The sequence below is a fragment of the Cricetulus griseus genome, chromosome 7, assembly GCF_003668045.3.
Source record: "Cricetulus griseus strain 17A/GY chromosome 7, alternate assembly CriGri-PICRH-1.0, whole genome shotgun sequence".
Classification (NCBI taxonomy): Eukaryota; Metazoa; Chordata; class Mammalia; order Rodentia; family Cricetidae; genus Cricetulus; species Cricetulus griseus.
The window spans coordinates 132,264,286-132,282,071 of NC_048600.1; the positions used below are offsets into that span (position 1 = coordinate 132,264,286).

Genomic DNA, 17,786 nt, shown 5'->3' on the forward strand with positions numbered 1-17,786 from the left:
CTTCAGATATTGAGGGCTAAGTGGTTCTGACCTGGCTTGGTAAGAGCCAGAGATGCAGCTGTGTATGGTGCAACCCACAGTTTTGAGTAAGGGATGGAAGCAGAGAAATGTCACGGTGGGAAGTGACCACTGAGGAATCTGCTTTTAGACAGGGTTCGGGGCCTCCTCCCTATCTCGTAGCTCGTCTCTATGGAGGCATGATGATGTACTGAAGCCATCCACTCTGGGAGGCACCCACATGGATGGGATGCAGTGAGAGCCCCTCATAACTAAAGGTACAGGGCCAAGACCAATGTGGAAGTTGTAGGGTTCTTTGCCATGCTGCCTTATGGGTGGGTACCAGCAAATAGAGAAGGCTCCTAGGGTCTGCATGGCTGGTAACCTGTACCTTGCTGTTGAGTCAAGGAAGATGAAAGTGGAAGTTGTTGAGGGTTTTTCTAATACATCTGGCCTCCATTAGTTTAATAAATCAACACTAATTGACTTGGTGATTTAGAAATTTAAATGTAACTTTGCATTTGAGTAAATATGAAGAGCAGACTTACTTTATTTCATGTTTGTTTGCTGCTTGTGGGCCCTGTGGGCTTGGGACACAATGTGAATGCCAGTGTGGCTGGCCATCAGCAGCTGCACAGACTCGGTAAGCTGCACCCCATTCCTGTTGGGGCCCAGAGTGTGCAAACAGCCAACTGTAGGCGGCTGCAGTCTTTGCTGCTGGTGTTGGGCTCTGCACATTACAGGGTTACTTTTGCAAACCCCCACCCCCACCCCCACGCCTGGGAGTGCTGGGAGACCTTTCCTGCATCACAGATGGAACGTTGTTCATGTACTGTAGCTGAGAGGGACATTGAGGCCAGCCACTGGGATCCCAGAGCATGCCCACTCTCTCCCTCCCAGCAGGAGGTGAGAGTCCTGTGTGCACCCTGTCTTGTGAAGAGTCTCACAGAACATACGCGTAAAAGGAATAGCTTTGATGGGCCTTCGCTGGACACAGCCTCTTTTCTGCACGGTCAGCTCAGTCACCAGCGTGTAGTCACTTCATTGTTGTGGTGCTAAAGCAGGGCTGCTTCACTTTCACAGCTCAGCTTTGGCACATAAACTGGGGCCGTATTTAACCCAGTGTGTGTGTGAGTGTGTGTGTGTCTGTGTGTGTGTGAGTGTGTGTGTCTGTGTGTGTGTGTGAAGTTTGCATTTCAGCAATCAAGAAGCTACCCGCAAGAAGCTACCCGTACCTTTCCACATGACTGTTTGTAAAAACAAATTCAGCTTATAATGGGGCACAGCACTCTAGAGTGTGGGAGAATCAGCTCTACTCTACCTCTTGTTGTGTCTGGTTTATTTGTTTTTGTTTGGCAACCAGGTCTTTCTTAATGTGTTAGCCTGTCTTCAAGCTCCTGAGCTCATGCAGTCCTCCTGCCTCAGCCTCTCAAGTAGCTGGGCCGCAGGCCCTTGCCTCCCTGTCCACATGCCTATTGATTCTTCTATAGGAACTTATAGTAGGTAATTACCAACACGGAGTCAGGTAGAAATATAAGGGTATTTAATAGGGAAAAGCCTTACTTACAGAGCGAACCAGCCAGCCGGTGGTAGTCTGTCCAGCAAGCAGCAAAGAGAAACCGAAACCGAAAACGCAGAGCCCCTACTCACTCTGACCACGCCCTCACAAGCCTGCTCAGGTACTCCTGTAGCCAGCCCCTAAGAAGGCGTGGCTACAGCTTCCCCTACAATTCCCCTTTTAGTCTAAAAGAGGATTAAAACTTAACAGTATACAACAATCTGCTTATGTCACCTCCTAACTATCTATTTTAACTAAACCCTAAAGTCATCTGAAAGAGGTGTCCAAGCCTGAACACCTCCTTCCAAACCGAACCATAAACAATAGGAAGCTATTCCTAACTAGGTATATACACTATCCTAAGTGACAACAATGGGGAAAGGGAGCGTAGCATTCTCCAAGTTACTTAGCCACGCCTTCTTAGGGGCTGGCTACAGGAACTCTGTGAGGATCTGTGTGAGCTGTAGGCTCAGCCTCTTCATTTGAGGGTTTATGGAGTGTAAGTAGACTTATATTTGTCTCTGTATGAAACCCTTGTGGGCCATTTGGGGCCCAGGCTTCTCAGATTAGCTCTATCTTCCCTTGACTGCTGTCCTGTGCGTGACCACAGACTGGCCAAGGTGAGCATTGAGAACAACGCTTATGATTGGGATGTGGGATGTTGAACTCTAGTCACATGTTACTGGCCATACTCTGGGAGGATACTCTTAACAGAAAGGAAGCTGGGACATCCTCACCCAGGGTTGTCCTGCATGATGGAAGGGCAGAATATAGATAACAGGCCACAGGGGTCACAATCTTACTAGTGTAAGCTCCAAACACCCTTCCGTGTTCTTTGTATACATGCTAGAGTTTCTTTTTTTATTTTATTTTATTTTATTTATTTCTTATATGTACAACATTCTGCTTCCATGTATATCTGCACACAAGAAGAGGGCACCAGATCTCATAACGGATGGTTGTGAGCCACCATGTGGTTGCTGGGAATTGAACTCAGGACCTCTGGAAGAGCAGTCGGTGCTCTTAACCTTTGAGCCATCTCTCCAGCCCCCCATGCTAGAGTTTCTGTAGGGACATGTGGAAGCTGATAAAAGGATGAGTTCTTTTTGTTTGTTGGGTTCTGGTTTTTTGAGACTAGGCTTCTCAGTGTGAGCCTGGCTGTCCTGTAACTAGCTCTTGTAGAACAGGCTGACTCAGAGAACTGCCTGCCTCTGCCTCCCAAGTGCTGGGATTAAGGCTTGTACCCCACTGCCCAGGGATGGAGATTTTAAAATTTGATCACTAATTGTCTTCCAGAGACTTTTCATCCATTTCTACTCCTATCAACACTGAGGTTAAACACATCTTTGCCATGATGAAGCATTATTTATCTTTGATCTCTCCTTTCATCCTGCTGAGGAGAAGCAGATAGAACTGTGTAGGTGGGAAATAGATTGACTCACTCTCTGCCGTCATCAATTGACTGCTGCATAGCTTGCTCCCAGATCACCACCATTAATGCTCTTGTTACTTCATTTGCTGTGCATTTCATTTGCTGTTGTTCCAACCTTTGCTGGTCTGCAGCAGAAGCTCATACACACCTTCTAAACATAAATTTCTTGGCAGTTTTGTTGTGATTCCTTCCTTCTGAAGCTGCCAGTCATAAGTGTATGTTTATATCTTGTTTCTTTTAGACCTCTAGATTTTGTGCCTTGTTTAAGATGGTTTTTCTTACACCTAAGTAAATAAAAATACTCTTTTACACTTTTTAAATTCACTCTCCTTTTTTGGGTGCAGATTCTGTGAGGCTGTATCAAATGGTTAGTTAGATTCCAGCATCATGCATTGAATCATTTGTTCTTTCTTTCCTGATTTAAAATGAGGTTTCATTACAGTTATATATGTGGGTCTATTTCTGGGCCTTCTCTCTGTTGATTTGTTTGTCTCGCCCTCACTAATACCAGCCTGTAATTACATAAATTTATAGCCTATCTAATATCTGGTAGTGCGAATCTCTGTTCATTACTCTTTATTAAACTTTCCCCCCTAATTTTGTGTGTTTCTCTTCTTCGCTTGCCTTAGAAGCAGCCTGTCAAATTCCGTTAGAGGAAAATCCCCTCGGGCATCTTGATGGGGCTAGCATTGCTGTGTAGAGCCATTGGTGGGGAACTGGTGTCTTTAGAATCCTTCTGGGAGTGTTTATTTAAAGAGAACATTTCCAGGTGTTCGCTCTCAGAGTCCTGTGATTGTAAACAATCTGCCAAAGGAGGACAGCATGACAGTAGAAAGAGGCAGAGCCTTGGATGGATGGAGGGCTCCTCACCAGAGCTGGGGATGGCCACACACCCCTTTTGGCAGCACTTTGCTTTGTCCTTGGGAGAAGACTGTGCCTGACCCTTTGCTGTATAGTGGCAAGCTCCTGCTAGCCACCTGTACACTCCTCTTTGCAGGCCTTTGACTGTCTTGTCTTCTATTGAGCTGTAGGCAACCCCAGAGTCATTTTTTGTGGCTTAGCTGCTAAGAGCCAACTGCCTGGTCACTGCTTACACTGTTCATGCCCAAGCAGGGGTGGCTTTTTGTTGTTGTTTTGGTTTGGTTCTGTTTTGGAATAATTGCTTTAAAATATTGGCTTGAAATTTTAAGCATTTCATTGGATTGGAATTTTCTCTCCTGTTACCTACTGGCAATCAGGTAAACATAGCGTTGTGTCCAGAAAGTATGTCACTCAGTCACTTAGTGTTAACATGTCACTGTTTTGTGATCGGCACAAACACTGTGCAGAGCCAAACTCACAGAGTGCTCTGGAATTAAAGTGCCAGTGAGGAAACCATATGATTCTGAACTCAACTCCTCAGGGCCATCTGTCACACGGGCAGAGCAGCCACAGAAAAGGAAGGGGCCTCACTCAAGAGAGTTGTGCATAGGCTGTGGTTGGGGGTTGGGAGAAAGAGCTTCTGTAGTGGATGTGCGTTCACACTCGCTGTCCAGCACGCAGGGTGCTGTTGAACCCAGAGTATAAAGGCTGCTGGCGTGATGTCTCAGCAATAGAGGTAGAGCTTGGTGTGTGGTTTTATGTGACTGGTAGTAAGGAATGGCTGCAGAGCTCTTGACATGTCCGCATAACCTTGTAACCTGTGCTTGTTTTCCAGAACTACACTCAGTACATCCCTCTGTCCATATATGACCTGCAGACATGGATGGGCAGTCCATCCATCTTTGTCTACGACTGCTCCAACGCTGGCCTCATTGTGAAGTCCTTCAAACAGTTTGCACTGCAGAGGGAGCAAGAGCTGGAGGTGAGGTGCTCAGAGGCCAGCATAGTGAGTGCCTGTATGACTGTGTGCACGCGTGCGTAGGCACGAGCTTGTTTGAGCCAGTGTAGATGAGGTGCTGCAGGGATATTGGGAAACTGGGTGTTTTTGTGATGAAAGATTTGGTGTGTTGAGGCTGAGGTTGTGCATTTGATGAGAGCAGAGAGCTGCTTCTTACAGCCACAGTGCATGCCACTTTAATGTTAATATTAATAGGGCAGATTTGTACTTGAGTGGTCTTGCTCTCAAAGTTAGTTTAAACTGTTATAGACACATTTGTTTTAAGAAGAATGGGCTCACACTTAGCTGGCAAGGGAGATACTGTGATCACGAAGGTGGTTTTCCCAGGACCAGGCTTATCCATTGCACTCTGGATGTGCTGACCCCTTCGATTTCCCCAAATTTGTGGTAGCAGGGGACTGTGTTTTCTCTCTCCCCTGGAAAAGGGGGGGGGATGGGCTCGTTTCTTCATTTTCACATGTGTCCTTTGCTGTTGTTCAATTTTTTTTTCTTTTAAGTTTTGTGTCTTTCAACCCAACCAACCAAACTAAATGGCAAAACCAAAACAGCTGCTGGGTTAGGTCCATTGTCAAGAATTGGAGTTTGGGAGCTGCTTGGATAATGAAGTGATGTTTTGCCCGGTTGTTTTAATTAATATTTGATGGTTAAATTAAACAGTGAGTTCTAAAGAGAAATTGAAGAGGCAGTTTCAATTAAGCGGCCTCCATCCAGTGGGCTGCACAGAAGCACTAGTGAAAATACTCTGAGGCCTCTGGGGGCTCATGAATTCTGATTGGTTGCAGCACAGGAAATTCTCAATCCAAGAACAAAAATTACCTTCAGTAAGTTTCCTAAAGCCTTTTCAGATCTATTCAATTTTAATGTGTTTGTTGTTTTTCACATTTCATCAGAGGAGAGTACCAGAGGAGTCAGCAACAAAATTTGAAATTCTGTTTAGTAGAACTGAAAGTTAACATGTCTACTGTTTAATATTTTATATGTGTAAATTTACCCTTATGTTGAAACTGCAGGAGAGTGACTGATAAATACCCGTAAAACCGAGTGCCACATCATTGCTCACTGGCCTCTTTGTTTTGTGTTTGGCAAGAAGAGTTGGGGACAACCAGGGTTTGTGTCACCAGCTTCCTGTCCCACTCACAGCCTTTCCCTCTGGGTTTGCCCAGGGTGGGCCTGCCTATCAGCAGTAAATACCCCATTGCCAAGAGGCACTTTGTGTCTCCAGTTATCAAGTAAGAATATTGTAAAGAATTTCTTTTTCATTTATAACATCAATAAAAGTACCAAAGAATCCTGCTAGACTCTCAGCCTATTCCTGAGCTGGGGAGTGGTAAGGGAAGCAGCCAGCTCACCAGGCTCGTTAATTAAACCACACTGGGCAGGAACCTCTCCCCTTCCAGCAGAGGCACAATTACAGCTCAAGCTTCTTGTTAAAGGCCTGCTTCCCAGCTCCGGTGCTTCGCTGTCAGGGCTTTGTGTGTTCTCTGTATGTTGCCAAGGATTAATCAGCCACAAACTCTGTTCACTTCATTAACGGCAACACAATGAGTTACATACATCATTTTTAGGAGGTGTTTTTTTTTTTTTTTAAACAGTCTAGTAGACTCATTCATCATGAAGGGGATTCAAATGGAAAAAGTGTTGCTGATGTGGTACATGGAAGTAGGTGCTGTGTTACATATGCCGTGTGTTTCATAATTAGCTCAGCTTTTATCTTCATTCTCTTTATAATTACAATGTATCCTGAGCTTGCGTTTCTCTTCCACACTTACTATTATTGGCCATTGTTCAGTTTCTTGCATAAACAGCGGAAATTAGAGTCATAGAATTTTATAAAATTGGCTCCCAGCTAATACCTTAGTTAGTCATTTCACTCTCTTGCATAGAAAAACATTCTGATGTAAATTGTTAGACTTATCCTTTTAGTGTATTTCCTGACCTGGGTGTGGTGGGATTACATGTTTGTAATCCCAGTGCTGCATGCTGGAGGGGCAGGAGTCTGAGGCCAGTCTAGGCTATGTGGGTCCTGTTTTCAGTAACTAAAGACCTAATCCAACATTCTTCGCATCTCTGAGCTAGCCATTTTCTTTGTAAATTTGCAATATATGTTGTACAATATGTGAACTGATAGAAATTGTTCACTAATTGGTTTTTGGAGTGAAGCATTTTGCTCCTGCTCTGGTTTGCACTTGCAGGGGGTGACAGCATCCCTGTGCCTTCTGCCTGTCCTCATAGCAACCAAGATTCAGTTGGGGAATACGTCTGTAGTGTGTGGAGGAGAGTAGAAAAGAGTAAAAATGATGAAATGTAAACACCCAGAAGCCCCCAAATAATAAATGCAAACACACACATGAGTGACATAAGTTCTAAGGGTTGATTATCTGCTTTCATTTTCTGGCGGCGTAGTACTTGCTCTGGGGCCCTGGGGTTTGGTTGCTGAGTCTTCTCTCTCTCAGAGGGAAACTGTAGGTAAGGGAGATGGCAGCTTCGTCACAGCGAGCTGGAGCCACTGCAGCAGAGTGAAGAAGCTTCATCTGAGCCAGGAAATGTGGATCTGCCACTCAGGAGTCTCCCCCATTTTTTCTTTATTGTATCACATGGTTTCCTAATGGGAAAATGAAAGAGAACCTTCAAGTCTCTCTGCTCTCACTGCTCTTTAAAAAATGCAAGTGCTTCAATTGTGTCACCTTTAAAGTTAAGAGGTTACATTTGTGATGAATAAGATATTTCTTGGTGCTACCATGGGGGTGTGGGGGAGTGCTGTTTGCCTCTCCCTCTTCTGGCCTGGGGGGGGGGTTGCCCCATTTCTGCCTGGAAACACCAGTTTAGCTTGTTTGTGCATGGACTTCTTGCTCTTACACAAACCAGAAGCCATTAGTGCTTCTCTTTAAGGATGAGAGGATCTGCAGGCCCAATAATACAAGCCCGTGATTTTAGCAACTCAGGAGGCCAAAGCAGGAGCATTACAAGTTCAAGGCCTGCCTAGGCTACTTTGGTGGGTTCACAGCCAGCCCCCCATCCGCTCTGGGAGGGGGAGCTAGGGGAACCCCAATTTCAAAAGAAAAGGTAAATGGGCCAGCCAGATGGCTCAGTGGGTAAAGATGCCCACCACCAAGCCTGATTTTGATCTCCAAGAAGTGAATCAGGAACCAGATGGAGTCTGGTAGTTGCAATTAACATTTAATTTTATCTGATTGTGACTGGAAAGAGAACCCTCTCAGCTGATGGGTTCTTGTTGCCAGCTTCCCCTTCCTCTGTCTCTGCTGCTCAGTTGCAGTGCCATATTTTACTTCTCCACCGTTTGTGACTTTTGCTGTATCTTTAATATAAATTTTTATTAATTCTTTAGGAATTTTATATGCTATCTTTTGATCTTATTCACGGCCACACTCCTCCCCTAACCCCTCGCAGATCCACCTATCACTTCCCTGCCTCCCTGCTCTTTCTTAAATAACCCACTGAGTCCAGTGTGTCTTGCCCAAATATACATGTGTGTGAAACCATACTTGTCAGCCTACCAGGGATCATACTCTTAAAGAAAATTGACCTTCTCACTCCCAGAAGCCATAAACTGTCAACGTCTCCTCAGTTAGGGTTCAGAGTTCCATGCCGGACTGTTGACTGGCTTGACCATGTGCAGGTCTTGTGTAGACAATCACAGCTGTATTGAGTTCACACCTGCAGTGATGCCGTCGAGTCCAGGAGATACTGTTTCACTCCGGTCCTCCCTGACCTCTGGCTGGAACAAGCTCCTCTTCCTCCTCTTCCTTCTTTGATCCCTGAGTCTTGTTAGTAGAGTTGGTGATATAGATGTCCCATTTATGGCCAAGCACTCACTCCACAGATACTTAGGGTTTACCTCTGTAGAGCAGGCTGGTCTCTCGAACTCACAGAGATCCGCCTGCCTCCTGCCTGCCGGGTGCTGGGATTAAAGGTGTGCGCCGCTGCTGCTGCCGCCGCCGCCACCACCACCACCACCACCACCTAACTGGCACTTACTTTTTGCACTTTGATTACTTGTGCATTTTTGGTTACTCTCTATAACACGAACTTCTCTAATGAGGTCTGAGAGCTGCACTTGTCTATGGGTGCAGAGATACAGATTTAGATGCCAGTTTGATGCTATTTCCATTAGTAGACTAATAGTAGTAGCCTTGCAGCGTTAACGATGTCATTAGCAAGGCTGTTTGAGCCTAAACAGCTGTGGTCAATACCTTCCATGTTTAAGGCTCTGAGCTCCTGGCTTTTTCCTTTGCTTCTTGTCTCCCCATCTGTGATTTCTGCCACCTGTGATTTTTCTTATACTTACCTTTTATTCCCAGCTGTAGTTGAGCCTTTGTGCGTGGTGTGTGGAGATTCTGAAAGATGACAACATCGCTGAGTGTAGGGCTGGGTTTGGGATCCCTCCTGAGTTGCATCTCTGCTCTTCCTGGAGAAAGCTTCCTTTCCCTTGTATTAGAGGCCTGTACTTCCCTTGTCCTGCTGATGGCTGTCTGCAACTCCAGCCACCTGTGTTCTGGACTCACCGCTTCTCTTTTACTACTTGGCTGTTTTCTGCCCATGCAGCCTAGGCGCCAAGCCCAGAGGATGGATGACATCGGTTCCTGGCCCAAAACACGTGCATTTGGAAAGCTGAAAGCAGGGAGAGCTCACGATTGGATTTTAGACAGATTACAGTTTATCTTTTTCACTAATAAGATCTCTAAGGCAAATGATTTACTCCTTGAGTAGTGCCTGCGGGAGCCAGCTTCTTCTTCCTCTCTGGCATCCTCTGTTGATGTTTTATCCTCCTGACTGCTGCCTGCCTGCCACAGCTCCAGGCTGTTCTTCTGTGTCTCCAGGAAGAGGGAGCGGGGAAGGGGTAGTGCTGCCTTCTCCTGCTTCAAATATTGGAAGTGAATGTAGGCTTTTCTCTGAACCATGCCAGGGAATGGAGAGAGAGGGTGGGCTACAATCAGGGAATGAGTTGGGGATTGTCATTGGTTATCTAACAGGGAATGGAGAGAGAGGGTGGGCTACAATCAGGGAATGAGTTGGGGATTGTCATTGGTTATCTAACAGGGAATGGAGAGAGAGGGTGGGCTACAAACAGGGAATGGGTTGGGGATTGTCATTGGATTATCTAACAGGGAGTGAAGTTGGGGGTTGTCATTGGATTATCTAACAGGGAATGGGTTGGGGATTGTCATTGGTTATCTAACAGGGAATGAGTTGGGGGTTGTCATTGGTTATCATCTAACAGGGAATGAGTTGGGGGTTGTCATTGGTTATCATCTAACAGGGAATGAGTTGGGGGTTGTCATTGGTTATCTAACAGGGAATGAGTTGGGGGTTGTCATTGGTTATCATCTAACAGGGAATGAGTTGGGGGTTGTCATTGGTTATCATCTAACAGGGAATGGGTTGGGGATTGTCATTGGTTATCTAACAGGGAATGAGTTGGGGGTTGTCATTGGTTATCATCTAACAGGGAATGAGTTGGGGGTTGTCATTGGTTATCATCTAACAGGGAATGAGTTGGGGGTTGTCATTGGTTATCATCTAACAGGGAATGAGTTGGGGGTTGTCACTGGTTATCTAACAGGGAATGAGTTGGGGGTTGTCATTGGTTATCATCTAACAGGGAATGAGTTGGGGGTTGTCATTGGTTATCATCTAACAGGGAATGAGTTGGGGGTTGTCATTGGTTATCTAACAGGGAATGAGTTGGGGGTTGTCATTGGTTATCATCTAACAGGGAATGAGTTGGGGGTTGTCATTGGTTATCATCTAACAGGGAATGGGTTGGGGATTGTCATTGGTTATCTAACAGGGAATGAGTTGGGGGTTGTCATTGGTTATCATCTAACAGGGAATGAGTTGGGGGTTGTCATTGGTTATCATCTAACAGGGAATGAGTTGGGGGTTGTCATTGGTTATCATCTAACAGGGAATGAGTTGGGGGTTGTCACTGGTTATCTAACAGGGAATGAGTTGGGGGTTGTCATTGGTTATCATCTAACAGGGAATGAGTTGGGGGTTGTCACTGGTTATCTAACAGGGAATGAGTTGGGGGTTGTCATTGGTTATCATCTAACAGGGAATGAGTTGGGGGTTGTCATTGGTTATCATCTAACAGGGAATGGGTTGGGGATTGTCATTGGTTATCTAACAGGGAATGAGTTGGGGGTTGTCATTGGTTATCATCTAACAGGGAATGAGTTGGGGGTTGTCATTGGTTATCTAACAAGAATAGCAGCCCCATCGCATGCAACCCTCATTGTAATTGTGCTGTAGTCCATGCTGCAAGCTGTCTTTACCCCTAACTCCACTCTCCCTACCTTAGTGAAGATGTTTCTGAAAATTGGGCCAGATTGTAGCCATGCCAGGAATCCAAAGGGACTCTTGCCACCATCCAGTTAAAACTCAATGAATGTGGTCAGTCCTGATGTACACCCTTGGTCTGTATGCTAGAACAGCCACATGTGAATAGAGCATCGATTCTGTAGTCTGTGTGCTGTTTACCATATCTGTAGCTGTGGTAACTGTAGTTCTCACCACTGTGTAGCTGGACCGAAAGCCATGCAACAATTTCTTTTTTGTTTGGATAGGTGATTGAGATGTGGGGTACAGCTGTGCTTTGCATTGTAGAGACCTTGCACAAAGCTTTGTCTCCACGGGACTCCATCCTGAACACCCTCAGGATGGGTTCAGGACTGGCACACAGTGCCTTGCAACTTCCGCTGGAGTTTCAGGATGAAGAGAAGCACTGTCTTGGAGGAGGAGCCTTGTCTAAGTTCAACCCCAGTTCTGGTGTTTTTCTTCTCCACTGTTGACACGTTGAGAGGCTTTTTCTGTGTAGTTTCCTATGTCTGTGCTCTCATCTAAAGGTTTCCTTAAAGTATATATCCCACAGACTAAGATTTTATTTTATTTATTTATTTTTTTAAGATTGCTTTATTTATTTTGTGTATAGTGCACATATGCCTGCAGGCCAGAAGAGGGCATCAGATCTCATTACAGATGGTTGTGAGCCACCATGTGGTTGCTGGGAATTGAACTCAGGACCTCTGGAAGAGCTCTTAACCCCTGAGCCATCTCTCTAGCCCAAGATTTTAATAGTAAGGCTGAAGCATGGCCAGTGTGGAGTCTGGAACACAGGCAATTGACGTGTTCACAATTAATGTTATGGTGTTACATGTCACCTGAGAGGTTTTTTGTTGTTGTTATTGTTGTTTTAATGGTTTTTCAAAACAGGGTTTCTCTGTGTAACAGGGTTTCTGGCTGTCCTGGAACTGACTTTGGGACCAGGCTGGCCTCTAACTTACAGAGATCCACCTGCCTTTGACTTCCAAGTTCTGGGATTAAAGGTGTTATCCACTACCACTCGGTGAGAGTTTTTTCTTTTTGCCATATCTATGAGTGAAAAGAGATGAACTTGGCTAATGCTGTGTGTCCAAGGTGGGGAGCTGTCCCTAGAGACCTGATTTGTATCCCACAGGTGAGTGGACTCCTGCCTGATTCCCCTGCTACTTCCAGGAGGCACACTATGCACCAATCCTGGATCTTAGAGATTCTGAGGCTTGCTGTGGTTGTCGCTCACCTGAAAAGCACTGGCTTACAAACAAACTATCACTCAAGTAGCTGTGTGTGGCTCTGTCTAGGTGCTGGGCAGAGCTGTCAGTGGCATCAGTCAAGGTGGCCATGCCTGGAGGTGATAGTGCTTAGACTTAACAGTAGCAGCAGAAGGGAGTCATGTGTACCTCACATTCTGGAAGTGAGGTCAGTTTGTTTATGAATTAGGTATAAGATGTAAGAAACAAAATGAATTAAAGGTGGTGGCTGGTGCTTTCCAGTGAGGACAGCAGGGTGGAGACGAGCAGTGTGAAGGTGAACTTGTCTGCAAGGTAGAGCCATTCTTTGAGCTGACACACTGTAATGTTGGGGTTTACATAGCGGTGTGGTTGTGTGAGCAAGTCTTTCAGTGGCGCTGGTGTATGGAGTTCAGAGTCTCTGAGGGGACTCACTTGGTCCTGGAAAGTGAAGAAAAGCCCCTGAATCACCATGACCAAAGTCATCAAGTGTGTGAAGCTGTTGAAGCGAGGCTACGACCCCATGAAGTTCCCTGTGATGTCAGCCCAGAAATAGAGGGGTTGGGAGTGTGAAGAAAACCAGTATTGCTGTGGGAGGTCACAGGAGATAAGGGCTGAAGAAAGACTTGCTAGCCTATTCTTGGCTACTGGAAACTTAGCAGGCAGAGTAGGAAATTCAGGGTGATGCCTGTGAATGTTCAGGGAGCAGGGGAAAACGGGGAGACTTTGGAGAGCGGGTGCTTTTTCTTTGTTGTATTTTGTTTATTTTTGTTTTTTTCCATCTCTTTTATTTTGTTAATGTGTGCGTCCTTAGAGCGTGTGTTTGTACTGATGGAGGAAGAAGGACACGTAGGTGCTGTTTTGGGGATGGAAAGCAGTAGGACGTGGGACAGAGGATGGACACTGGTCACTGGAGAGGAACAGGGGTCATGTGACAGAAGCCGCCATTGGAGGGAGGTTTAAAAACAAACCAGAGACTGCCATAGAAGGAACGGGTGTCCATACATGCACATTTACGCACACATGTATACTATACCCATAATGCACTGGTTTCATGCCACACTGGCAGACACTTTTTGTTGTGCTGCAGTGCTGCTACACAAGTTCATGCTTGAGAGAGAGAGAGAGAGAGAGAGAGAGAGAGAGAGAGAGAGAGAGAGAGAGAGAGAGAGAGAGAGGAGGAGGAGGAGGAGGAGAGCGCTCTTCAGAGATGCTCTTGTTAGATGGTCCTTTGTGGACTGAGGAGCGCACAGGCCTTCGTGCTCTTCAGCTATCTGTCCCTCTCCCACTTGCTAATAGAAACAGAGCCTTCCTGAGCCCCTGTCACTCCCTGAAGGATCCGGGAAAGGATGATGATTCAGTTCATTACCATTAACTCAGAAGGCTGCAGGTGACAGTGGGCAGCAAGGATCCAAATCTTTAGAAGATATTCAGCTCATACGCTCAAGACATAGGCTCCTGAAAGAGAGATGGCCTCTGCCACCAAGATGGCTGTCAGCCAACAGGGATGGAAGAGCCTTGTGGGTTACTCCAGGATACAAGGTAGCATGCTGTGCCCAGAGGTGACTGTGGGCTCATTCAGATTATCAGCAGACAGATGGAGAAGCTGTGAGTCCAAGAAAGACCGTGGCAGGAAATGATGGTGCTGTGAACTAAGAGTGTAGAAGTTGCCTGCATGAGGAGAAGCCAGGGTTCCTAGACAGCACAAGACCAGGAACCAGTCACCAGTGACACTTCAGGCTACCATGCCATTGTGTTCAGAGGGCCAGCCTGCTTTCTGGAGCGTGCTGTGTGCTGTGGCCTTCAATTCTCAATGGAGAAGACATTTGTGATTGTGGGTGTTATATTGTGCCTTACAGAGAAGAGGCCACTCTGCTACTGTGACACACACAGTGTGACAAGGCTGGACAGCAGCACCTGGACACCTCCCTCCTCAGGGGATCATGGCCCTGAGTCTGTCCTCCAGCAGCTGGCCAGCTCAGGATGGAGCTGCTCCCGAGTATCTTATGCACATGGCTGTAGAACTTAACACATCTCCTTCTCTTTAGCTGTTGATTCAATCCAAGCATGATGAGAAGTGGGATTTGCTTATCATTTCTAATTAGCATGTTCACTGCCAGCAGCTAAGTGGCTTTAAAATAATGGACAGTTCATTGGGGCAAGTTCAGAATAATCGTGACATCACCGCATTGCCATCCAGCAGAAATTGCTCTTCACTCTCTTGGCTGAAATTGCAGAGTTCCTAGCCATTCGAACCACTTGGTTAAGTTATTATTGATGATTGGTTGCATACAATGTGACTTGGGTATTAAGTCTACTTCTACTATCTTTAATACAGTGTGGCACATGTTAGACCTGAATACTAATGAGGTCAGACAAGTAGCATGAGCTCCACTTAGCTCGGGTCTCTGGCCTTGCTTGGGAGCTGGAGCAAGTGTCCACTTTGGCTTGGAGCTGGTTACAGAGTTGCATCTAGATTGTTCCAGAGCATGAGCCTCCTGGTTGCCCAGGAGAAATCCCTGTGCAGAAGTGCGGCTCCCTCAGTCTTGCAGGAGTGCTGGTGCAGGCTAGATGGCTCACACTTTACTTGACTGCCTAGTAATGAGCCTTCTATGCAAGCTGCCTTCTGAAGGATTATTTCAATTAAAGGGCCAATGTCTCAGATAGAAATTAAAACTAAAGTAATGTATGGGAAGAAACTCATATGTGTAAATGGATTTCTTTTATTCCTGTATTAGCACATCTGAAAGGATTGTTCGTTCATTGGTCGAATCCTTTGCCTTAAATTTCTAAGGCTTCTTAGAAAAATGTCACTGAGTCTAATTGTCCCTGAGGTAGAACTATCATGTGTATTCAGTGCAGCTCGTGGGTGGTGGGTTGTTGACAGAATGCATGTGAGGCTTGCTCACTGTCTGCTCCTAAATGTGGCTTACCTGTGCCCGAGCCCAGGCCTTGTCTTGTTCATAGGGCAGCTTCCCACAAGGGCTTTTTTTTTTTTTTTCTTCCCAATGTTTTTGAAAAGGAAAGGAGAAAAGTGACATATCACTGCAAATCACTGGCCAATCCTTTCCACTTAGAGTGGTTTCCATTGCCATCATCTGTTGAGTGTTCTTGTGTTAGCAGTGTTCACTAAAGCAATACCAGTCCGCCAGCAGCTCCAGACGTCTCCAAGCCTGTGACCCACACATTAGGACTCTTTCCTGGCCTCTGCTGCCTTCCTGGGTCCTACCCACATTGGAGGTCATCTTCTCTGCTCCCTCCCAACCCCTTCTTACCAGGCTGGGCATCAGACAACTCTCCTCTGCAGGCCCCAGAGCTGTCACCTGGCCCTAGAAGACCAGATCTGTCCAGACCCATTTTTCTGAAGAGCAGGGTGGATGTGGCAGATCTGGAAACCAATTTCCTGTGCAGAGCTATGGCCTTTTCTGTCTCCTTTAGCTTATACAGCCAAAACCCACATGATCTTGCCTTCCTTCTCTCTGCCTTAAGAAACTGTGGTAATACTATTCAAGCCACTGAATTCTGAACCATACATTTGAGTTCTCACGTGGCTGGGGTACTGCTTAGCCTTAGAGTGCTTGCCTAGCATGTGTACTGCTCTGGGTTTGATCCCAGTTATGCAAAATATAAAGTATTTAAGGTGGCATATTTTACATTTCACAGAATTTATCACTTATTTTCCTAGAAACTGATGTTTTTATTAAATGGCTTATATTATTTTTCAGTTGTGTATACAAGTGTCTGAGTTTTGGCTTTGGGCGTAATGTTTCTATAGTACAGAGGGTTATTGGTAAAATATGCTTTTGATACTCACTGTTGGAGGAGTTGAAGATGCCAAAGCTGCTGTCATGGACAATGAGATGTTGACATTGTCTGTCTAGGGTTAGCAAAGCTGTGTAGATTTGATGTCAGAGGTGTAGGGTGCTGCTGGTGACCTTGGTGTCAGGTGCCTTGGCTAAACATGAGGGCCTCGAACCTGCTGGGGGTTGCACGTCAGGTATACATGTTATGATTCATAGCAGTAGCAAAAGTAGTTATGAAGTAGCAATGTGAATGATTTTATGGCTGGGGGTCACTACATCATCTAAAACTGTTCTAAAGGGTCGCAGCATCAAGAAATTGGAGAACACAGTTCCAGAAGAAAAGTCCTTAAACCAGGAAGAGCAAGTTGCCCTATCAGTATGTAGTTGAGTCTGCCCTTAAACTCGAAGCGGTCCTCCTGCCTCACTCAGCCTCTTGAGTGCTAAGGTTACAGTCAGTTTGTCCTTTGAAGCCTGTTTCCTAATTGCTGGAGTTCTTTTAAAATGGAGATAAAATTTAGCTCATAAGAATGGTGGAAGAAACCTGGTGATGATGGTGGCGCACACCTTTAACCCCAGCACCCGGGCGGCAGAGACAGGCGGATCTCTGTGAGTTCCTGGTCTACAAGAGCTAGTTCCAGGACAGCCTCCAAAGCCACAGAGAAACCCTGTCTCAAAAACCAAACAAAATGGTGGGAGATGAGTAGTGCATGTGAGGTTCACTGAGGAATGAGAGAGCCATGCGGCTGAGAGGGGTGTGGTCAGGAAGGAATGGGCGCAGCCGTGAGACTCAGAAGGACACTTCTCGGACTTACCCCACCCTCCCCAGTGCCCACCAGGATTGCCTGTCTGGCCTCTGTTCTGGGCTCTGCTGTGTTCCCAATGAAAAGTCATGGTGTCCTGTCTCATGGAATTTATAGTATAAACTAAGAAGTCGATTATGTGACAAGCTAAAAAAGCTCAGGAGGCTGAGTGATCCTTGCCCTCAAATGGTTTTTATAAATAAATTAAACTGCACTAGGGAGAAGGTTCCTTTGGGCATTCAAGTTCATCACCTTTGAGACAGAACCAAGATGGGCTGGGTTAAATTTGGGCTCCATAGTAGTTAGTTTTTTATGGCCAAATCATGGGCATTCATAGAGGACTGCTGAGAACTGCTCGGCCTGGGCTGGGTGTTGTCTGTCCCCTGTTACCTCAGGTACCTGTGTGTTGTGCAGGCCCACCCATGAGAATTCAGATGCCAGTTTGTGCCCTATGGTCTGTCTCCCTAGAGCTGTCTTTGTGGAGCTAACAGCAGCTTGGTGCCACACTCCTGGGGCTCTGGGGATTTGTCTTCCTCATGGTCTGTACCATAGTGCTTGCTTAAGGCCAGCCATTGCTCACAGCTGCTCTGCTTCCTGAGCTGGGGCCCTGTGGAAAGCAGAGTCATTCTGAACTAGCTAGTGTTCCCTTGAGCACGATCAGTATCAGGACAGCATCGAACACATGCAGCACCCCCCCCCATCACATTTGCAGGCCTTACTTACTGGTCAAATATAGGACTATTTCTGAA

General features: G+C 46.0%; 1 protein-coding gene and 1 pseudogene across 4 annotated transcripts in view; both read left to right on the top strand.

Annotated features, from left to right (window-relative positions):
* Rptor (regulatory associated protein of MTOR complex 1) overlaps positions 1–17,786 on the top strand; it is a 258,920-nt gene that overhangs the window by 121,056 nt on the left and 120,078 nt on the right. For 3 of the 4 annotated variants that reach the window (XM_027425467.2, XM_027425470.2, XM_027425468.2), the window contains one exon: positions 4,684–4,830. The exons of the other annotated variant lie outside the window; for it this stretch is intronic. In XM_027425467.2, coding sequence (XP_027281268.1) covers positions 4,684–4,830 — 147 coding nt within the window. The remainder of the gene's footprint in view (positions 1–4,683; positions 4,831–17,786) is intronic. 4 annotated transcript variants of the gene reach the window in all.
* Positions 5,144–5,285, top strand: LOC113831693 (annotated as a pseudogene).